Here is a 24,404-nt window from a genome sequence, read left to right as displayed (position 1 = left end):
TAAGTCTTAATAGATTCAAATGTACCATGTTATTTACCTTGACACATGATTCTGTGTTTTATAAATTTGCAAAAGTATCATCTCATAAACTGCAACTACAAACACCTTGAGTATTTTCACCTTAATTAAGATTAATTAAAGTACAAATCAATACATCAACAAACATGCAATTATTGAATACACCTTATAGAGAAAATGCTGTCTTGACCACAGTTCAGTGTAGAAATGAGTGTAAGACATGCCCCCTGTCTTCACAGGTCTTAGAAAGGTAGTATTTTATTCAAACTTCTAGCACTACACATATTTGCAATAAAGAATTATAGTAACAGAGCTTAAGAATTCCAGTTACTAGTCAAGAATCATATTTAAGAAAAATAGAAAATTTCCAGAAATCATTATTTAATTTTTGAGTCTAAGACTTTTAACATTTTTCAAAATACAAATTTAAGTATTTTGCCTTGTGTCAATTTGCTGTCTCAAGATTTTCATTCATGTGACTTTATTTCTATTTAAAGTTTTAATACAGTTACGCACGAAGTCAAACTTCAAGTTTTTAAGAAATGTCTCTTTTAAAAAAATCATTTAAACATTTTCTGTAAACTATTTAGGTCTCTTTATCAGTGAGAATGATGTCAGATTCTTGGCCTACTTTTGAGATTCTAAACCCAGATACCATTTGGACATTTTCTTGAAAGAAATCCTAAAACAAAGTTAAACAGACTGTTTTAGCAGAGCTCAGGTTTAGGTGCTGTCAGGCTAGGGAATGGGGGACAGTCACCCCTTCAGAAAGGGCCTGGCCCTCCTTAGGCCCAGCAGTTGTCATTTTCTTTGGTTAAACACCATCCGGCATTGCTCTTCTGGCTGCTGGACACCCACTGAATGGAGAGAACTCTAAAAGCAAAAATGCAAAAAAAAATTCAGAAATTAAGAGATATCACCAACAGTTTTAGACTTAAGTTTATTCCATTGTTGTTTTCTCTAAAAGGTACAGAGTTTAGGTTTGAAAGACTGAAAGTGTTTGCTTGATGGGTTCCACAATGTCAAGCATCAATTTTAGCTTTCTATTCAGTAATGGGAAAGGAAGCAAATCCCTCATTCTAATGGCAATCTCTTCCGTTTCACATGCCCAAAGGCTATGGGCCTGCCACCCACCCTTTACTTTGGCTAAAGAAGAAACCAGAAATAAGGCTCTTTCAATATTCCTGGCCCCCAAGCTGGGACTTCCCATTTATAATTGTTGGTGACCCTTATACCACAAGCTATAAATGTGCAAAAAACAACATGATGTTGATGGTGTGAGCCACTGCTATATGTAACTAAGATCATAATTTTCCAAAAGGACATTCTCTGGGTTCTAAATCTTCTGATATGTTCTGATATGTCCTTGTTATCAGCAAGGAATGAATGTGTATAGGGGTGAGGGGAGGTCAGTTTATTGCAAATAATACAAAGAGATGATTAAGGTTTAGGAGCTTGAAAATAAAAAAAAAGCAATCTGTTCTGTCAATCTTGAGGGTTGGGAGAAGATGAGGAATAAGCAAAGAGATGGTGAGTCCAATTTAGATTATCAGTTTGAATGCAACAGGGCACAAAATGGGCTCCTTAGCAAGGAGATTCTTAGAGGAGTTGATAGAATTATTAGGCAGAAAGACAGAAATGAGTGGGATGAAAAGGAAAAAGGGCCCCCAAACATGACTCAGGGAGTTGATCAATTAAACCAGAAAGCCAGAAATGACTCAAAGAGTTAGTCAGATGAAGCCACAGGGTCCAAGAGTGACTCAGGAAATGTCCAGGGTCCCTCCAGATAAGAAACATCAGAGGTACAGGCACAGCACAGCCCCTGTCCCCATTTCACCAATCAGAACAAGCCTAGAGAGCTGACAGCTGTCAATCAAGGTCCTCTCTGCCCTGCCAAAACCACATAAAGAAGCCTCAGAATGAGCATCCATGCCTGCCTGTCTTACCTTAGGCAGGCCCGCTCTGCTACTCTATGCAGAGTGTATCAAAACTTATTTTGCTTTCTTGACTTTGGTCTCTTGTCTCACTGTATCTGACTTCCCTGCAACACCGAGCCGAGTCTTTTCTTTCCCAACATATTTCGGTGCCGTGACTAGGATAAAGCAGTGGTAAGTCACTCTTACTTTCATTTTCTGTTGGGCAGCTATTCTGGCCAAAAGCGGGCACAGGTCAGCCACACTAAAATGCCACTAGGGCAGGCCACTACTAGAAGACTCCCATGACAGGATAAGGTGGTCGCAGATAGGGGACAGAGCATTAGGCTCCCTGCCACCCGCAAGACAACATCGGTGCAACCAGGCACACAGTAAATCACACCCAAGTCCAACCCCTGGCCATCTCCCAAACAGGTTTTTTTTGCTGCCTGACACTATCTCCTTTCCAGTTTCCGTTTGGTTGAGCCACCTTCTGGCTCCTACAAAGACCTTCTGCAAGCCCTGATTTCCATTGTCTCTAGCTCTTGGGATCATCTCAGATCACGGTAAGCCCCCTTTAACCCTTCACTAGAAAGCCACAAGACTAGTTCTCCATATCCCACTTGGAGACATCTGAGGTGGGATGTGTTAAAGTCCTGGGCAGCTGACTGTGCCAGGACCTCTGAGTAGACCCTGGGACACTGGGATCTCTAACCATTCTGCAGGATTAGTCTTTCAGTCCTCTGTCCTGTTGCTGGAGACATCCAAAACAGGAATAGATTTACAGGTCTTGGGACTCTGAGACCTCTGGGATAGACCCTGGGATGCTAGGCTCTCTAACTCATTCATTTCTTCCTAGATGGGCAACCAGGCCACTGGGCTATATCCTTTCTCATTGGTCCCAAATAGATGCAGAGACACTTAAAAAGAAAAGACTAATAATCTTTTGCAACACAGCCTGACCCCAATATCAACTAGGGGACCAGGAGCCAATTAATGGAACTCTTAACCCTAACACCCTCATGCAGCTTGACCTTTTCTGCAAAAAACTGGGTAAATGGGGAGAGATCCCATATGTTCAAGCTTTCTTCTATCTTAAAAGCCGAGAGGATCTCTACCGGACTTGTAAGTTAAAAAGTACTCCCAGCCTTCTCTCTGCTACACTGCCTGCTTTACCTCTACCCCAGTACCCAGGACCACCCAAGGGCAAAGTGTCACAGTCAGCCCCACAGGGCCATCAAGAACAGAGTCCTGGGCACACAGATCTGCTTCCAAAGGCACCTGCTAAAGTTCTCCAATTAGTAGAAATGGCAGGTGGAGAATTTGGCACAGTGCTAATCCACAAACCTTTTTCACTAACGGAATTAAAACAGCTTAAAGCTGATCTTGGCAGCTATACTACCAACCCAGATAACTATATCGATCAATTTCAGCACATCAGTCTAGCTTATGACCTCACCTGGAAAGATGTCATGATAATCCTGGGACAGACACTCTCTGACCCTGAACAAGAGAGAGTTATTAAAGAAGCCCATAAATTTGCCAATAGTCTCCACTTATCAGATACTAAATTTCCCATTGGGGAAAGAGCTGTCCCCTCTACAGACCCTAATTTGGATTATAATGATAAAGACGATATGTAGAGAAGCAACCACTTCCTCTTTTGCATAAAGACAGGGCTAAAGAATGCCAGGCAAAAAGTTATTAACTATTCAAAAGTTGCTGCCATTAGTCAGGGACCAGAGGAAAATCCTGTTACTTTCTTAGAAAGACTGAGAGAGACCCTCACTAAATATACTAGTCTAGATTTAGACACATATGAAGGACAAGTAATTCTGAAAGATAAATTCCTCGCAGTCATCATCTGATATCAGGAAAAAATTACAAAAACAGATCCAGGCAAACCCTAATAGCAGTGTAGATGAGCTCCTGACCACGGCCAATACTGTGCTCTATGGCCGTGATCGGGAAGAAGAGGCCCAGGCTCAGGAAAAGGAAAGGAGGAAGGAGACCCGACATAACTCAGCTACTAGCCGCCCTTGAGGCTCAGCCCACGTCCAGAGGCTCACCAGGTCCTGACCAGAATTCTAAGAAAGATAATAAGTGTAACATCTGTCGTAAGACTGGGCTAAGAGCTGTCCTAATAGAGATAAACCTCCACAGGCTCCCCGCTACAAATGTAAGGAAATGGTCACTGAGCTGCCCTTTGCTCCACGGGCCACAGGGCCCCTGGGCCATTGGAGCCGCCCATGGTCCTTGAATTCCTTTCACAGGAATGAAAAGGTCCTGGGCCGGTTGGCCCCAACCCATGACATCGACATCACTGGACTAGAGCCTAGGGTAACCATGGACATGGCAAGAAGGACAAATTTCTTTTTAATTGACATCGGGGCCTCCTACTCTTTCCTCAATTCCCATTCTGGACCCCTCTCCTCTAAAAAATGTACAGTACTTGGAGTGACAGGGACCCCCACTACCCGGCCCCTCACTCCTCCCTTAGGATGTCTCCTCCATAGCCATTGTTTTTCACATCCATTTTTAGTTGTAAAAGAAGGCCCTATTTCCCACTTGGGACAAGACATACTAGAAAAATTACACACCAGGATGATTTTTAGCTTTCCCCAGCTAGTCACACTCCTCTCCAATTTCTAGTTGTTCCCAAAACCCCCTTGTCAGCTTCTCAGGACTGGGAACAGTCTATCAATCCTGACATTTGGGATAAAGGAATCTCAGGAAGGGCTAAGTATGCCATCCCAGTAGTCATTCAGCTCAAAGATGCAACTAAGTTTTCTAGCCAAAAACAATATTCTATAAAGCTTGAAGCTCATAAAGGCCTCCAGCCTCTAATTTCCAAATACCTTAAACATGGGCTGATACTTCCAACGAATTCACCTTACATTACTCCAATCCTGGCCATCAAAAAGAGGGACCAGACTTACTGTCTAGTCCAGGATCTAAAAATTATCAATGAGGCAGTTGTGCCTAACCATCCAGCGGTCCCTAATACTCTATTAGGAACTATTCCACCTGACACCTCATGGTTTACAACTCTAGATCTCAAAGATGCTTTCTTCTGCATCCCCTTAGAAAAACAGTCAGAGTCACTATTTGCTTTTGAATGGACCACTCCAGGAAACACCTCTGGCCAGCTTACCTGGATTGTCCTCCCCCACGGGTTTAGAGACAGTGCTCATCTATTTGGAAAAGCCCTGTCCCAAGACTTGGCCCACCTGCACCTGAACAATGGGGGCACACTCATACAATAGGTAGATAACCTTTTAATCTGTTCCCCCACAAAACAAGGCTCCATCAATCATACCAATCAAACTCTTAATTTCTTAGCTGAGAGGGGATATAAAGTTTCAAGGGCCAAAGCTCAGTTAGTACAACAAAAGGTCACTTACCTGGAAATAATCCTTACACCAGGAAAGAGAGGCCTTTCTCCAGATCAAGTTCAGGCCATTATTTCCCTTCCCCAACCTACTACCTGCAAACAACTCAGGGCTTTCCTAGGACTAACAGGACACTGAAAGTTATAGATCCCAAGTTATGGGCTTATTGCATAGCCTCTCTATGAAGTCCTAAAAGGAAAGGATGACTCTAAACCTTTAGACTGGGGACCAATAACTTCCTACACTAAACTTAGTTTTCAGGCACCACTGTGCATCAAAAAATATCAAACTTCAGGCCAAAAGTTAGGAGAGCTTGAGGAGCATCTTTGTAACTTCATCTTAGAGCTCAAACCCTCAAACAACCATGCCAACTTTCAAGTCACTCAATCAGCCCCTTTTTCCAAACCTGTACGATTTTCATGGAAACGTTCCTTATAGGCCAATACATTAAAAAATAAGCAGTTAGGATATTGCCAAGGCAGACCTGCCTCTTGTATAAATATTTTCCCTTGGGAAATTTGTTCCTATCCTACTCAATATGAATGCTTACTAGTCCCCACTTATGAAAATTCTTCCAAGTGGGTTCTAATAGATACCAAAAGGAATTTCACACAATGCAGAAACAAAACTCTTGAGCAGTCCACTACACACCTCAGCACCCTTTTCAACCCTTAACTGGAGCTGTATTACCAGGAACTCTATCTGCCTGGGAAAATGAAAACAATACACTCACCCACTTATTTTCCACTGAAACTAATTTCTGCCTCAAAAACCAAGGAGTCTTTTTCTTATGTGGATTAAATACCTATTTGTGCCTCCCAGCTAATTGGACCGAGACCTGTACCCTAGTCCATCTGGCCCCAGACATTGACATAGTCCCCAGTAACCAACCACTGACCATTCCTCTGTCCTCTCACATAAGAGCTAAACAAGCTATACAGCTCATTCCTTTCTTAACAGGCTTAGGAATCACCACAGGACTAAGCTCTGGCACAGCTGGACTAACTATCTCGCTGTCCTATTATGAAAGCCTGTCCAAAGATTTTTCTGACAGCCTAGAAGAAATTGCCCAAAGTATTATAACTGTTCAAAATCAGATAGACTCCTTAGCAGTGGTCACGCTTCAAACAGAAGAGGATTAGACCTGTTGACTGCTGAAAAGGGAGGCCTATGTCTCTTTCTAGAAGAATGTTGTTTTTATGCTAACCAGTCTGGCCTAGTTAGAGACACTGTCTAAAAGCTTTCTGAACGTGCCTCCAGAATCTGACAACAACTATCAGAATCGTGGGGCAACTGGTCCCAGATATGGAGCTGGGCACCCTGGTTGCCTCCCTTAACAGGACGTCTACTGATGCTTCTCTTAGCCCTACTATTTGGACCATGCTTACTAAATCTCTTAACTAAATTTGTTTCTTCCAGACTAAAGTCCATTGAGGTCAAAGTGCTGTTGTCACATGGATTTAAGCCCCTGCCAACTGATGAATCAGCTGTCTTCCTGGGACCCCTAGATGGACACCCTTACTGTCCTACTCTCCACCAATCTGACAGCAAGCAGAGGGACCCAAATGACCACACCATCCCTCACTAGCAGGAAGCAGCCAGAGGGGTCATTGTCCCTCATCCCAATGATTTGGGTCCCAACTGCTTGAGGGGGGAATGTTAGGCAGAAAGACAGAAATAAGAAGGATGAAAAGGAGAAAGAGCCCCCCAAACATGACTCAGGGAGTTGATCAAATAAAACCAGAAAGCCAGAAATGACTCAAAGAGTTAATCAGATGAAGCCACAGGGCCCAAGAGTGACTCAGGAAATGTCCAGGGTCCCCCCAGATGATAAACATCAGAGGCACAGGCACAGCACAGCCCCTGCCCCCATTTCACCAATCAGAACAAGCCTAGAGTGCTGACAGCTGTCAATCAAGGTCCTCTCTGCCCTGCCAAAACAACATACAAGAAGCCTCAGAATGAGCATCCACGCCTGCCTGTCTCATCTCAGGCAGGCCCGCTCTGCTACTCTGTGCAGAGTGTATTAAAACTTACTTTGCTTTCTTGACTTTGGTCTCTTATCTTACTGTATCTGATTTCCCTGAGACCCCGAGCCGAGTCCTTTCCTTCCCAACAGAACGAGTCGCAAGGTTTCCGTGGTCTCCCTGAAGTTGCTCCACAAAATTGTGGAGATTCCATGGACTCCACAATTTTGTGTGTGTGAAGAGGTGGGTACTTTTCTAGAAAGAGGATCCATAGGTTTTGTGAGACTTTCTAAGGATCCTAATCCCCAAGTAGGTAAAAAGGAAAAAACCAACCAAACCAACAACACCCCACTATGTTAGCAGAAGTATGCTTGCTTTTGCAAGAGAACTGAAGGTAGTCTTCTTATGAATGCTCAAAATGGAATAGCCCCCAGTGCCAGCAACACTGCTGCCCAATCATGGATCCCGGAAAGCTTTGTAGTATGTCCTTAGTATGTTTGTAGTTTGGTTCTTAATGGGAGAGCACTGAAATTAGTTTCCTAACACCCTTTGAGCTAAAATAAAACAACTGGGCTGTTGTAAAACTGTTGGGGATTCTAACATTTGATTTTTGCTGCTAAAGTATATTTCTTTGGGGGAGTTGATATCCTTGCACTCAACAAAAGAATGTTCAGAATATGCCCTGGCAACCTGGCCCTTCCCATTGCCTATGAAAGCTTGGTAATTTAAAGGTCATTCCCTGCATTTTTTTGATTGTCCCATTTTTTAACTTATTAAAACAAGTCCAATAATTAAATAATTTTAATTGATCTCTTTCTAGAATAAGAATTATGACATAAAATGCCCTTTGAGATCATGAGAATTCACTTACACCTATTCTTTTAACAGCTGAGATCACATTTCTTTAAAAAAATGGTGGTGTTGTATCAGAACAGAAATAAGATGTATATAGAACAGTCAAACAAATACAACTAACAGAACTCTTAGTGAGGAAGAAAGTGCTGGGCAAAATCTTGCTTAAAGAACTGGTCTGAATTACTGTTCTCTAAGATTAGGTTTCATGTGGTTTTGACAAACTGCATCCTGCTTATGTGGAAAGGCATTCTTGTGTCCTTTTGCTGGTGGGAAAACAGCTGGATACTGCGCAGCCCTCGGCAACATTGTGATATGATATCTAACTCGGTGTATTTGCCATCACAGTGTTTGGCGAGTGTAAATTCTAGCCCTGATTTTCATTTTTACAGTAAAACTATTGCTGAGCAACTCTGTGAAGGGTGTTTTGATTTCCCTTTCACTGTAGGATTTTGAGAGCTCTTCATCACTGCTAGTTACTTGTACTCAAAATAGAAGTGCAAAAGAAATCCAGGAAAAATGCTGAACTGTGCATATTTGTGAGTAATACAATACTATCTGTGTCACTTATGCACTTACATAAATCCTATTGAAATGTCGCCCAAGAGTTTTATTTTATCCCTCCATTCATTAGCCTTATATCAAGAGTAAATCAAAGCACAAAGTGCAATGCGAATAGCCTTGATATTGCAATGCTTAATTCCTGAGTTTCACCCATGGTTTAAATAACACTTTTTTAAAAATCACATTTAAGCACATTTTATGTCAAAATGATTTCCAAACATTTGGAATTAAATTGAGCTTTTCCTTATTCCCCAGGACAGTGGTCCTCAGATGGTTTCCAGACCAGTAGTTTCAGCAGAACTTGTTAAAATGCAAATCCTTGAGCCCCTCTTTAGACCTCCTGGAGCAGGACTCTAGGAGTGAAGCCCCGTATCCTGGGTTCTCCCAAGCCCAATCCCACCCTGAGGTGATTCTAAGGCTCGTACCAGCTTGAGAGCTACTGGTCTAGGAGAACAGACCGACAGAAACATGGAAGAGTTAAATGACTGGAATATTCAGTGATGGGAATATTCAGGTCAGAGGCAGGAATCAGGCCATAGCCTTTTCATTGTTGATCACTGTCTTTACTGTTTCCTTCCATGCTATTGCTTCCCAAATGGACAAAGGGCTATGACTTGTCTCCAAAATGGATGGCTCAGTTGTGGACCCACAGGCGTGCCTTTCTGGGAAACAAGCCCAACATCAAGGCCATGTTTATTTAACCCAGGGAACAAGATCAAAATTGGCAAATTGATTGAGGAGTTCCTTAACCCTGTAAATGGTGGAAACACTGCTAGTAGGTCCTGGTTTTGTGATAATAGAGTAGATATAGAATTAAGGGATTAAGGGATTATCTTCTAAATCTGGCTCCATTGAAGGCACCTGTTAAATTCAAGCATATGTGAGGAAATCAGCAGCTCATCTCTAGTAATTAAAACAAAGGATTAGACTACATATCAAATTTGAAAGTCATGCTATTCAAAATTCTGAAAACACTTACCTGTTTTGGTACTGGGTCTAGAAGACTACAGTCATATTTATAAAATATTAAAATAATACATATTTGAATCTCTAACAGAGCAAGCCACCTGAAAGAAAAAAACTGTTACTTGGTTGTGAAAGATGCATAAATATATACCAATAGAGAATATCTAGAAAGCATATATATTTTCAGAGCAAATATGCTCTTCTTTGCAATACAAACTTTTTAACCATTCAAAGGATAGAGTAGGGAAAAACTTAACTCTCTTCTTTTATAATAATGTCTTTTATATAACTCTCTTCTTTTCCAATACCACACGGTAGTGGAAATGATTAAATTGCTTTAAAATATATCTAAAATGCCTAGCCAGTGGAAGAACTCAATACATGAGAGCTCATATCTTTCTTCTAAGGTTTAGATCTGTGCTTTTCAGTATGGTAGCTATTAGGTACACATGGCTATAATAGTTTAAATAAATTAAAATTTAACAAAACAAAAAATTTCAGTTTCTCAGTTGCACTAGTCATAATTCAAGTGCTCAATAGCCATATGTGGACAGTACATATACAGGACATTTCCATGGTCGCACAAAGTTCTACTGACAGTCTTGTCTGAGCTAGACCCTTACTGCCCACTGGGAATTATTGCCTGAATGTTCTATAGGCACCTCAAATTCCTCATAACTACCAAATTTATGCTTCCTTTTATAATTCTTCACTCAGATGTCTGCAAGCTTTTTGATCATTTACCCCAATAATAAAATATTTGAGCATATCCTACAATATATAGATACTCATTTATTTATAAAGTACATACACGCAGGACCGTATTCATTTCTTATATGCTTGGTAAGTCACATACAATTAGAAACTCAACAATTGAGGAAAGCATAAATGGAATTCTATTTTTTCTTGCATTGTGTTGCTTTGAGCTCTCCTCAGGATGAGCAAACCCTTTTATAGTCATACCCCTTAATGAATACAACTAGTCCAACGGTTCAGAAAGTTGGAAAACACTGTAGATCCAATCTTTTTTTTCACCCTCCATTTTCAAATAGGCATTGAGTCCTTTTGTTTCATCTTCTAAATACTTCCTCAATACTTCTCCTTATCATCTTATTCTATCTGCTGTTTTTACCCTCTTGTGTCCTCCACTACTCTCTCAGTGTAGTTCTTCATCATTTACTTCCTGGATTACTGAATCAGTTTAACTTCTAGATTGGTCTCTTTGCTTCCAGTTTCACTTATATTCACACATCTTTGAATCTTCACTGTTTCTTGATTTAATGAGTGAATAAATATGAATAATCTATATTCATATCAGATAACTATATTTGTTTCCCACTAGTATTCTTGAACTACCCTGGCTATATTTTATTTTTGATGACAGACACTGGAATAAAGAAAGAGAGTGCATCATATGACTATCTGGACCCCGTTCTCCATGCATAGGACTAACAGATGCAAAACTCCAGAGGGAGTAGAATAAGAAACAAAGAGGAGCAGGAAAGGGAGAACGCCAGAGAACTATCCCAGGCCTGGGGAGAGCCTTGGGAGTGTGTGTTAAAGACTCCATTTTATTCTGTGAAATGATGGGAATCATTGGATAGTTCTGAGCAAATCTGACAAGTTTTCAAAGGATCGATCTGACTACTACTACATTATGAATAAAATACAAGGTGATCTGAATGGAAGCAAGAAGACTGATCAGGAAGCCATTATGATTTTCCAGACAATAGAAAGTGGTGACTTGGGCCAGGATGACAGAAATAGTCATGAGCCATAGTTACAGTCTGTATATACTCTGTAGGACACACTAATGGTTTGCATCATAGATGTGAAGGACAAGATTCTGACCTGAGGAAATGAAGGACACAGCTGCTATTTACCTCAGCAACGGGGAAGACTAAAGCAAGAGCAGGTTGAGGAGATGTCACCTAGAGGTCAGTTTTGGCCCTGTAAGTATAGCTTGATACAGACCAGGGCCTTGGAGGCATCCAGTGGAGATGCTGAGTGGAAGCTGGGTAAATACGCCTGGTGTTTAGGAGGAGGGATTCAGTCAGGACTGGAGATAAAAGAGAGATCAAATACAGAGTCATCATGATTTACACAAGTATTCAGAGCCATGAGACACTCCAAAATTCGGAGGTCAGGAAGGGGAAGAAAATGAGCAAAGGAGACCGAGTAGAAGACACGAGAGGGGTAGAATAACAAAGGAGAGGTGGTATTTCCAAAGTCCTGTGAACAAAGTGTTTCATGGAAACATATCAAATGGAAAATGTGGCACGGAGTACCAACATGTTAAATCAAGTTAAAGTTCCCACTTACATAAAATGACCAGTTCTTCCCAGTATATAGCTCCCTTCCTAGAATTGGATGAGATCATTCTCAGAGAACTAAGCTGACATTTTCAGTTAGTAGAATAAGTGGTGACTCTTCAGTATTCATTGTTTACCTGACAGCACTAGAAAAATCCTGGCTAATTTTGCATTTGTGAACTATGAAACAATTTTGTTGGTCCCATGTTATCCAAACAAATCCTACATTTTTATAACTCTCTTTTTAGCCCCTCTCCAGCATTCACTTGCTATGGACCGGTGCACTGCTCTGAGCTCAGCCCCCGCGGCCCAGAACCCGTGGCACTCTCCCTCTCAGGACCCCAGAGGAGACACACTGCAACCAACAATAAAGACAATAAACAGTTGGGTGGGGTGGGGTGGGGTGGGGGCTCTGCCTGGGGACAAGGCACTTTAGGTACAGGGATCACCTGTTCCAAGGCACAGACTTACAAGGGCCCCTGGAACATCTAGGGGCTGCAAGTTTACTCCTGGCAGGAGGTAAGGTGATGAGAGACGGAGCTGGACAGAGCAGCAGTTGCTCCACAGAAGGGGCTGAGTGTGGCACGTCACAGTGCTGGGACTTAGATATTGAAAGGCTGCAGAGTAAGTGAATAAATTTTGCTTCTTGAAAAATTATTGCTGTGTGAAAACGAAGTTTCTTTAAGCATTATTACACAAAAGAGGTCCTCAATCAGTACTTCCTCTATCACACAAATGAGTAATGTAAACAAGACTAATGTTCACAAACTAGTTAAGAGTACGAATTTAAGCATTTTAGACATTCTACGTATATTTTGACTAGAAATAATTATAAATAATGTTTATTAATTCATTAAGATAATTTTCCACTAGAATCTGTGAGGCCACATTTCCTTAACTAACTTCAGTCCCTGTGATGTTCTTAAAAATCATAAAATTGCATCTCCTATAAGGTAAAATTTATTATAATTCATGCTTTTGATCAATTCACACTGTGCATTAGTGAGGTTTTAATAGTTTCCTTCTTTTATTTTTAGTGTTGTTAGTTTAGTTATTAAATTAGTATTAGTTATTAAAATAGTATAAAGACTAGTATTACATTTCATATCAGTTCTAAACATTCTGATATCCTAGTTAAGGGAAAAGATGAATTAATAATACTGATAATGTGCTAAAAATTGTATTTTCTCCAAATCTAAATATTTGGATATTCTAGCAAAACTACCTCAACCATACACTAAAGCCAATTAAAAAAAATTTTTTTTCCATTTACCATGTTAATGTATTTTTTTCACTATATAAAATATCAGAGAGTAACATATATGTACCTGTGACATTAAAAGCTTTTTATGTCAAACAAAATGGGCTTCATAAATTTGTGTTTTTACAGACACTCTCTAGAAGCAAGCTGAGCTACGTTCATGTTAGGAATGTTTTCTTAATTCTAATGTCAAAACAGTGAAAATAATGAGGCTCATTATTTATAACTGATTAAGTTTTTACACTTACAAGAACATTACACATCTACAAATAAAGCTCATTAAAATATAAACATGTTGAAAATTCCATAAATACTTAATACTTGTGTATCTTCCCCATTTGTGGATAAATGTTCAAGGAATGCTACACAGGCACTGAAGACACAAAATCTGACAAAACACACTGCTAGTAATGCACATGGAGAGGTGGAAAAAGGCACACCATAGGATAGAGGTGAAAAAGAGAAGGCTATGGAAAATGAGAGTTGGAGAGGGCACTATGACCTGGGGTAAATGATGCTGAGCTTATATGGAGGAAATCTGAGCTGGACCTTGACAGAGGACAGGCTTTAAATAAGTAGATGTTGAATGAGGGTATTCCAGCCCCTAAATAATGGCAGAGAGCATGAGCAAGGGGAGAATGGGCAGTGTAGTTAGAGGACGGCTGGTAGAACCTCTAGGGAGGGCACTCCCAGATGCTCAGAAAGGTACGGTTAGTGTCAGATTATGGAGAGCCTGAAGTTCTAGGCAAACGAGTTTGGCCTGCAGGCAGTGGCACCACAGTTTTAACGAGAGTGAGAATCAGAGATGATTATTTAAGGAAAGTTAATTTGTATGTAGTGAGTAAAATGGATTGAAAGAAGAGGTAATACAGCCAGGGTCAAGGGGCAGGAAACCATAATGCCACCTGCTGATGAGGAGGAAGACCTTGTTTCGGAGGTGGGAGTGAACATGGGAGGCTATGAAGAGGGGGGGAGCAGAGGGCGGCTCTGAAAGGCCAGGTGTCTAGGAGAACAGTGATATACTGAAAACAACAGACATCCTGAAGGAACAATATGATTACAGGAAATTAATGAATTTAGTTTTAGATGTCTTGATTTTGAGTCTGAATTCTTCTCTCACTTTTAAAAAGAAAAACTATTTTTTCCTACTACAAGGCATTGTGGGCAATGCCAGCATGGGCTGGAAAACTGCCATGGTTGCCAGGAACAGGGGCTCTGAAGTATATTTCTAGTTGCTACCAGCTGCAGCTTATGAAAACAGAATGATCTTGCCCCGGAATTCACAGAAGGCAGCATACAGACATACTTCCTCAGGCGTCCTGCACTGAAGCATGTCTATTCAAGTTAAAGGGGAAGTACTTTTCCTACAAACTCATTCCCCTAAGACATCTTTTAGGAAAATAAAATCAATTTGGTGGCAGGGGGGCAAAATAATTTAGACCAGTGGTTGTCAAACTAGACTGTGCATCAGAATCACATGGTAGGCTTGTTAAAATACAGATTATTTGGCTCTGTTCCCAAAGTTTCTAATTTAGCAGGTCTGGGGAAGGGCCCAAGAATTCACATTTTTTATGTATCCAGGTGATGGTACTATTGGTGGTCTGGGGCTCACACTTTATGAATTGCTAATCTAGAGGAACTTCACAAGGAGAGAGGAGAAAAAATATGCTAAAAGATGTAGTTTATCAGAACTTCTGGTTTTAGCACACAAAATCAAAATTGCAAAGAACATCTCAGCTACACAGGAAACATTATGGCTAGGGTATGAACGTTTTGATTGGGAATGATGGTGAGGGCATAACCCAGAGTGAGCAGGTGGATGCTTTTATTAAGGGGAAAGAAAACAAAATAAAATGGGAAAAGAAGTATAAGATAAAGGTAAGTTGGAAGAGAGGAAAAAGAAGAAAACATATGAAAAAGAGAAGAGAAGCTGCAGGTGGAATCAGTGCCCCAGAGTCCCATGGATCAGCAAATGAAAACTAGGGCTATTGGAAAGGCAGGAAAAGGCACTGGGTGATGGGAACGTAGAAACCTGTGGGCAATATTGTGATACTGTACAGTTTTAAGTTCAGTCTTCTTCTAGGAAGCAACCCTCTTTCTGAACAGCAGACATCTAATGTACTGATGATGGAAGAAAGCCCATCCAAAAAAAAAAAAAAGATACCCAGCCCAAAGGGCCTTTTCTTTCTCCTTATGGATACAAACCCCGAGCAGGTATTCTATGTACCACAGACAGGCTGGAGATCTCTTTCGTAAATAGAAGAAAAAGAAGGTCTTTTCTCAATTTTTTTGCTAAGAAATGAACAGTGGAGGAAATCTGAGCTGGACCTTGACAGAGGACAGGCTTTAAATAAGTAGATGTTGGTCTAAGTATCAAAAGTCATTCTTGAATTGCTTCTTCTGTTCCTAACGGACTTAAATCTTGGCCTCATAATGAAGTGTCAAAAGGAAATGGCTGGAAAAGTAATGACTGCAATTTTACCAATGGTTTCTAGGCTCTTTTGATTGAGTCATTGCTCCTTAGTAAAAGCAGTAAGAAGGCAGAAGTGTGGCTAACTATGAATAAAGGATTCTGGCAGCTTCGCTCCGTTTTGGAATTAACCACAACCACCCTTCCCACCCTCATTCCTAACACTTTTTATATGCCCTTCAGGACATGTGCACACTCCAGTGAAAATGTCAGGAAACAATTACCCAAGTAAATACAGTTCATTCAATTCTATTTAACAACTGGAGTTGAGCAGATAGTTTTTGTTTATGCATTTATTTATGTAACAAATTCCTCAGAATAAACTGAATTTGCAACTTCTCATAAAATACATAGGGATTTGAGTTTGCTCACTCCTTAAATGCAACCAGCTATTTCTAGGTATAAAAGAGAAAAGCTACTTATAATACTTCTCAAATACAAGACTGTGCATATTTTACAGAATATGGCACAATTATTAAATTACATTATCTATAAACTAAACATAGAAACAACCATGCTCAGAGCTTCACAAACTCCAAATACAATAATTGCCTCACATATGGGAACATTACGTTCCTATGAGCACTTAACATTTTTCTACGTCAAAGTTTGATACCACCGTCCCTCAGGAATGTGTGCTTTCCTCTATGCTGTTTATTGATTACTCCCACCTAGTCCATAAAATCTCTTCTAATGCCCACATCTTACATCTGACTTCCTATGGCAGTTGGTATGTAGGTGAGTCATCTGGCATTTCTCATGTGTCATCTTATGCTGTTAAGTAGACTCATGTTGCTAAGTCTCATCTCCTGAACCACATTACAAGCAATTCAGGAATGTCACCTATCTTTGAATCATCTTATTAAAGTGACTTTAGTTAGACCATAAGCTCCTTGAGGGAAGGGACTTAACTGCTTTTTTTTGTTTTCCAAGGTAACTCCTAGAGCCCTATCCTGGCATACAGCATACACTGGGCAAATATTTATAGAATGAAATAATAATCATAGGTGTCCGAGAGATATTTGTTAGGTTGAATAATACAACTACTAAGCTGCTATCAGCTGGATCTATGTTTGAATTAATTTTCCCATAGCTGTGTGATTTTCATTAATAATTCAAGACAAGTTCATGACTCTGTGGCCTAGCATTGCCCTAGGATACATGAAGGACCCAAACACACACAAAACAGCAGAAATCACAGTTTGTATTCCTGAGGAATCCATGCTTCATTTCCAGGTCTCAAGTACTGCAGCCTTACTCTTATTACACCCTCTTCTTATCCAAACATACCTTTGTAAGCATGGTATCTTGCCAAAGATCAGGGCTATTGTTTCACACTGGAAATTAGCACATCAATCAGCACAATGATACAGCCAGTCAGACATCCTCTTTCAGGGATGGAAACCAAGGGAATTTAAGGCTACTGGCTTGGGGGTGGGAGGGTGGTATCACAAGCATGTCCCTTTGTGCTAAAATCCTCAACTCTCAGAAACAACCACTCAACACTGGAAATCCCCTATCCTATTCCTCCATTTAAATTCATAGTTTAAGAGGAGGATCTCCTCTATAATGCAACTCTTCATTCTGGCTGCTACCATTGCTGAAGAACTCTCATAGCTCAGGCTACTTTCTCCTATTTGTTTTTCTGAAAAACCACCGGACTTCTCCAGCAACAGAATTATTGGGAAGAGTTCCCTTCCTGGTGAACCCAGGAGCTTCCTTACGAAAAGGAAGTGCTTGCAGGGGGTTCCTCCTCCACATGTATTTTCAGAATGTCCACTATTTGGAGGGAACTACAGTTCTTCCATCCTGATTTTTGGTCGGCAGCTGAAGGCAGCTCCGAGTACTTATTTAGTAAATTCAGCAGAGCCTTCTGTGTTCACTGGTAGAGGGGCTCTCACACTGCTTCAGAGGCCTGAATGCCAAGGGGTGCCAGGTGAGAGGCTACACAACTATGTGTTCATAACAAACTTTGATCATCAGCCCCTTTGCAGGCCACACTATTTATCTGACTCACTGAGTATTTGGTACATGAGAAAATTAATTGGCTCCTGGAACACAAACTTAGAATGTATGCAGTTTTCTGGGGATTATATAAAGGGTTTGTGAGATTAAATTTCTAGTGCAAAGATCTATCTTGCTATATACATTGTCCAAATGAAGTCTTTCACTTTCCTGAACAATTTTCTGCTTCATCTGTCTTTCAAACAAAATACTTCATGGGCTAGCTGTTTAAAATAACAACAACAACAAAAAAAATAAAGGACTTTTAAAAATAGACAATAGAAAACTAGAGGAAGGAGGTTTTTTTTTAATTCACTCAACATTCATATTCAACCTATAGATTTTGGTTATATGATATATATTTTGCCTTAACTTAGACTCAAAAAGTTTCCAAAGGAAAACATCTTGTCCCCACACTTGTTCCTGTTCCTGATTTCTGTTTCCACCTTCTATCCTAGTTACCAGACTCTAAGCCACAGTCTTCCTCAAATCCTTCCTCTCACCTGATCCCCATTTCAAATTGTTGTCCAAATCTGGCACTCCATGTCTCTCATAGGCAATATTAGCATGAACATATAACCTAAGTCGTGCCTCACTCTAATCCATTCTAAACAAAACCTTTTAATACTCCACCAGCACCTGGTGAACCGTGTACCACTCCTAAACCAAGGGTTCAAGGACCTTCCCAGTTGAGCCAATGTGCCTTTTCAGGCTTTCTTCCTGCCACTACTTGTAATCTGGTCCCAATAACAGTAAAAACGTAAACCCTTAAACCATGTGCCCCTGCACTTAATGACCTTTTGCTCATTCTGTTTCCTTAGTCTGGAAGTTCATCTACCCCTTCAAATACTACATTCCCCAGGGAATCTTCTACAATCACCCTGACCAGGTACACCCTCTCTCTTAATCTCCACAGTGTGGTGCTTGGGCATTCCCATCCTGTATTCCTTGCAGTTATTTATGAACTCAATATTCTCCTTGCCTTTGCCAAGGTATTTGTCTTCTGAGGGCTGAGAACAAGTCTTACTCTTGTGGGAGTTTTCTGAAATACCCAGGGAACTGCCTTGTGTTTAGTTAGAGCTCAATGCATTAAAAAATGTGTAGTTTCTGTATAAATAAGATAGTACTGATGGAGCTGAAATGTCATTGTCCCCTCAATTCTACCCATTATTATCAAGCTCAAGCAAATGTCTGTCAGCCTCAAAAGATATCACAGTACTTTCATAATGGCCCTTATGATGACTAGAAATAATAGTCATTTATTAATCCTTGACCATTGGCCCATTTCTTCATGCTTCATTGCAAAGCATTTTAGTCCTTGGTTTAAAATAACCCTAGCTCAATTTAAAAAATGGTTATTATAAACTCTTTAGTTGCAATTAGGAATGTATATAAAGGGATCTGACAAAATAACATCTACTGTTTTTACAGGAGCTACTCTTAAAACATTGATACTTAGTAGGTGACAAAAACAATAAATGCGCTCCTGGTTTAAGACATGCTTCTCTAAAGTAAAAGTTATATGGAAGGCAGGATGAGCATGATGGGGTTTTGTTGTTATTCTTGATTTTATTTGTTAAATGTGTCCCTAAAGTATCTGACACTCGGTTAAAATGTTCATCTTTATAGTGTTTTCTTGGGTATATCAGAATGCTTTCAGCTCTAAATAATGAAACCTTCAACTCAAGAAGCCTTAAAAATAATGAACATTATGTATGGTATTTAATATACATCATATATGTAGTTATCTATAATGTAATAATATAATATTATTTATAAAGGTAACATTTATTATCTCACATAAGAGGAAGCAGATGAGCTCCTTAAATTGATGATTCAGTGACAGAGTGAGATTACACGGACCAGGTTTCCATATCTCCATTCTGTAGTCTACTGACTCCACCCCATCATGAGGCTGTTCCACTTGAATTTCCTTCTAGTAACAACTATGATTATAAGCTTTCTTGTTTTCCTCCAATGGAAAAGGACAAAGGGGACCTTTCTCCTAACGATGGAAGAAAATCTCTCCTTTCAGTCTGATTGGCCAGTTCAGGTCAACTACCTACCCCAGGACAAACAGTTGTCTCCAGGAAAACACGAGGCATCAATTTGCTTACACTTAGGCTTCTAGTGTAACTTCTAAAAAGGAAGATAAGATTTCCATGGTTGGATAAGGCTCATTAAACGCATTTTGGGGAGGTATAAGTTACTAAGCATGCTGACAGTATAAAAAATAAAACGTCAAACAACAGAGGAGTAGAGTGGATGCTGTGGAGTAAGTCACAATTGCAAATATGGACTGACATTGCTGTTCAAACAGTGAGGATGACTGACTTCTTAAATTAAAAATGCAATTTTTCTGATGTAAGACTTTCTTACATTCACTGAGTGAGATTTTGCTACAAACAGGTGCCAACAGAATCAGCAGTGAAGAAATGGGTCTTATTTAACGTGGAATGTGAGTTTATGAAGTTCACCTTCCTCAGTGCTTGATTCCTTATACTTAGCAGAGGGCCTGGCACAGGTGAGATGTTCGAAAAAGTTTCTGCTTGAATAAACAAACATAAAGTAACTTTTATGAGATGATGCAGAGCGTGCCACTGAAGAGGCCTGCATGACAGGAACCAAACTACCCCAATAAACAAAAACTGTTCAGTAAACTGCTGCTATGCTCCAAGCTAAAGATGTTTTGTAACCCCAGCAAATGTCCATGATGACACTGTAATTAAAGAAATATTATACTTCTGCCTTTATTTTTTAAAAAGGTAGAACTCAAACCACTACCAATTATCCTTAGATGAAAGCTGAACATTTGAAACATAAACCCTGCTTTCAACTGGCATTGCAACTGTAATATTTTGTTCTTATGAGAGCTCCATTCAGAAGTCACTTTACACATTCCACAAAGACATCACACAATACAACTGGCCAGCCAAATAAAATGAGGTCCCTTGAATTTCCCTGTAGTTTGATAATAAAGAAAAGAGATTAAGCCAAAGCTTTCTCACTTGGAGCCATCATCTTTCTACAGACTCCTGGATAAATGTGGCCCAGCTGTCTCACTGACCTTCCAGGACACTGGTACTTCCCGCTTCCAAATGCCAAGAAGTAGTCCAAGAAAGCATACTTCTCTAACTTTGCCTTTTTCCAACGTTCCTGTGGGAAGAAAGCATTTTTTTCCCCAAATCAGCCTAATATAAATAAGCTTAACTTAATTTCTCTAGGCTAAAAATGACCTTGCACAGCTAATCCTCGCATATAAAGTTACAACATTGTTGGTAATTTTTTCCAACCTGTTATTCATATCAGACATAGTTGTGTTTTTGTAATGTGAATTAGTAAATAAAAGGGTTTCAAAAGAATTCTGTTAAGTGGTAAATGTAGATGATAATGTAAATCAACCACAGAACTGACCTCAGAAGAGGAAGAAATGTTTGTAAGAAGGTCTCAGGCTCTGACATAAAATTGCCCTTGGTAATAAATTTAATAATAAGAGACACTGACAGTCTTGCCTGTTGGAAAAAACTTGGGCTGCAGAATGGATACATCTGGATGCCATTTTTGACAGTTTTATCTAAAGGCAGAGAATAGACTAAAAGACCTCTTATGATTCCATTCAGCCTGGTAACTCTCCACTTTTAAGAAATAGCAAAGCACAGTTTTAATTTGCCTTATTTTTTATTTTCTTCTATTCCTTAGAAACCAACAACAGGAGCTAACTGCCTGAAGAATATGAAATAAATCTTCTATCAAAACCAGGCATATTTACTTTAACATGACCTGCTGGTTTCAGATAAAAATTTATTTTAAAGTTGGTGAAGATTATTTCAAAATCTTTTTTATTTGATTTGTCACTGCTGTACTATCTGTACTGAAAGTCTAATCTGTACTTTGTAGCCAACTTGGTTCTTAGTTACCAGAGAACATGACTGCTTAATGATACAGGCCTAGTTAATTTACACATTCATACTCCTGGCATAAGAGAAGTTAAAATCAAAGCACAGTGTATAATGAAAGAGATAACTTACAGGTTTGAACAATTCAGGTTCAGGAAAATACTTTGGATTTCTGTGTAGCCAAAACGGAGACAACATCAACAAGTCACCAGGAGGAACAGTGTAATTCTATGATTTAAAAAAAAATGGTTCAAGGTCATTTTTTGAAATCTACTTTAAAGAGAGTTTGGGTCATTAAATAAAAATAATGCTGCAACTATATTGTGGAGAACACATCTTCACTTTATCATAAATCAATAGAAAATCTAACTTTTGCCTTGGATGACCATTTCTATTTTCAAATGACTGGTCTCAATTCTGATGATTAGTTACACATATATATATATATATTTGGTTACACAGAAGAAAATATTAGAGAAATGTGAAAAATTGAGAAACTAGAATAAGTTCTCTCTATTGCAGCTTTTGATGTTCGATATTGGAGTTTGCAGCAAGTTTTCTTGACGGTGGAACCACAGTGGATCGCCAGGTTGTGGAAGAGCAAAGTTTAACTCTGAGGTGTGACACTGGCCACAGTAGCACTGAGGACAGGGGCAGTGGGTGTCCATCCCTGGGGACACTCACGATAATGTCAGGGCAGGGTAGTGCATTTTTATTTTCACTCCAGCAGCAGCTGTTAGGGCAGAAAGAGTATGAAGACAACTGATTAGTGACACATAGGACAAAGCAAGTGCTGTGCATTTATCTAATTGGTTTTGTGTTTGAGGTCACGGTGGTTAGGGGACTGAGAAAAAGCAGTGTTGCTTCAAGTAGCAGAATCTGCAAGATCCTCCTCCATTCATGCTATAATAGGTGTTCATGATATAGAAACTATGCCAAGAACTAAAAACCATTTTATAAAATCACCCTTGCATCACCATGTTCAGGAACCTAGAACAAGGAGCTCTCCCACAGTATATAATCACTAAATAGCTACCAACTTTACTAGGGTGAAGACATGTTATTAGGACCTTCCATTGCCAAAGTTGGAAGCCACATCAATTGAACCCTGCATGATTCGGAAATGTCCTCAAGATATTTGCAAACACCTACTTTAAGTTTGTGTTTATAGGACATTAGCACCTTACAATTCAAAATATGTCTTTTATGGTTGCAGGGAGTGGAAGGGTCATCATTTTTTTAACCCAGGAGAACCTCTGTTGGTTTCAAAGGGGCTGAATAATGCTTGAGTTTGACAATTTCAGTACCACGATTGCTGGAGAGTCAGATCCAAAACTGGGAAAAGAGTGACACTTTGCTGGTGCCCCCTTACCATTTTTAAAGTAGAAAGAGACCTGTGAAATCCCAATCCTGTCTGTTCATTCTACCTCTGCTGGAACTGGGGCAAAAAAAGCAAAAAAAAAGATAAATGAACAGCATAACAATACTGAAGGTTAGGGTAGCAGAAGCCAAACAGAACACAATTTCAGAAGTGCATCATATTGACTGGGCGGTGGCCTGTGCCTAAAGGTTTTTGGTTTGGGTCTGGGAAGAAAATGTTTGTGACAAATTAAAAAAATGTTATTATAAAATTATCCTGTGATAATCTCATATATTCAGCTAATGAAATAGCACAACAAGTCAGAGAAGTCCAGGACCGAGTGGGCTAAAGCCACATAAACCACATTGGAACTCAAGAGAGAGAAAACGCATGCGGAAGCAACAGGAAAAAAATATCTACAAGGTGTATAGGAGGATCCCTATGTTTTTTCTTCCTGTTTTGGTCACGGGCATAATTTGCAGAGATGAAATGGGAACTTTAAAGGAGAAGGATTTCAGGGTAAAAAAAAAAAAACCCCGAAGAAAAAGGAAATGAGAAAAAAAGGAAAGAATTAAGGGAGAAAAGGAGGGAAATCATATTGCTGATTTTTTCTTTACCATCTTTCATAAGAAAATAAATGTGCTACAAAGAAAAGGAAGGAAGGATGGAAGGAAGAAAGGAAGAAGGGATGGGGGAGAGAGGAAGGCAGAAGGAAGAGAGATTAAAAAATTTTTTAAAATGTCATTTACAAAAGCTGCAAAATAACTGAAACATTTAGGTATAAATCTAACAAAACATATACAGGATTTGTATGCTTAAAATAATAATCAAGATACCCACAGGCAGATAAATAACTATTCTATAATTCAACTAATTATCTATTAGCCAGAATAGAAATAAGGCCTAATAAAAATTCAATAAAAATTATAGCAATATTCTGAGTAATAAACACATTGCTCTACTCAACTGCACCAAGTTGTCTGTTTCCTCTCAAAGCACAGCCTTTTATACTCAGAGTTTAAAGGAATTAATAATTTGATGTTTTAAAAGCAAAAACTGTTAAAATCCCACTAAAACTAACTGCTATAATTTATGTAAGATCAGTTCAGTAAGTGTTACATATAATAGATGTAAATCAGTTAAATAAACTATGTCTCCTTTGGATTTGCAACTTTTATAAAATTTATTTATTTTTATCTTTAGTGTTCTACTACTACACATTTTTCTTGGTTTATATCCAGGCACTCTCAATGTGTATAAGGAAAGCTAATGAGAGTGGAGGGCTGACTAAATATGATCTATCTGGATAATGCAGACCGTTAAGTCAAATCATTCTGTAAAAAATATTTTGTTCTGCCTGATTTACAGAATATTGAATTGAAAGTTGGCCATTTGCACATACCTTTCATAGAGCACTTGAGAATTTTCT

At 39.4% G+C, this 24,404-nt stretch overlaps 1 protein-coding gene across 2 annotated transcripts in view; it reads right to left on the bottom strand.

Moving 5' to 3' along the window:
* Positions 1-250: 250 nt before the first annotated feature.
* CYP39A1 (cytochrome P450 family 39 subfamily A member 1) overlaps positions 251-24,404 on the bottom strand; it is an 85,565-nt gene continuing 61,411 nt past the window's right edge. The window contains exons 9-12 of one of the 2 annotated variants that reach the window (XM_073225144.1): positions 21,748-21,843; positions 20,787-20,875; positions 9,686-9,773; positions 251-891 (exon numbers count right to left, since the gene is read on the bottom strand). In XM_073225144.1, the coding sequence (XP_073081245.1) occupies positions 820-891; positions 9,686-9,773; positions 20,787-20,875; positions 21,748-21,843 (345 nt within the window). In that variant the 3' untranslated portion in view covers positions 251-819. The remainder of the gene's footprint in view (positions 892-9,685; positions 9,774-20,786; positions 20,876-21,747; positions 21,844-24,404) is intronic. The other variant, XM_073225145.1, reaches the window with a different exon arrangement.

The sequence above is a fragment of the Manis javanica genome, chromosome 16, assembly GCF_040802235.1.
Source record: "Manis javanica isolate MJ-LG chromosome 16, MJ_LKY, whole genome shotgun sequence".
Classification (NCBI taxonomy): domain Eukaryota; kingdom Metazoa; phylum Chordata; class Mammalia; order Pholidota; family Manidae; genus Manis; species Manis javanica.
This window is presented reverse-complemented; position numbering and strand designations above follow the sequence as displayed.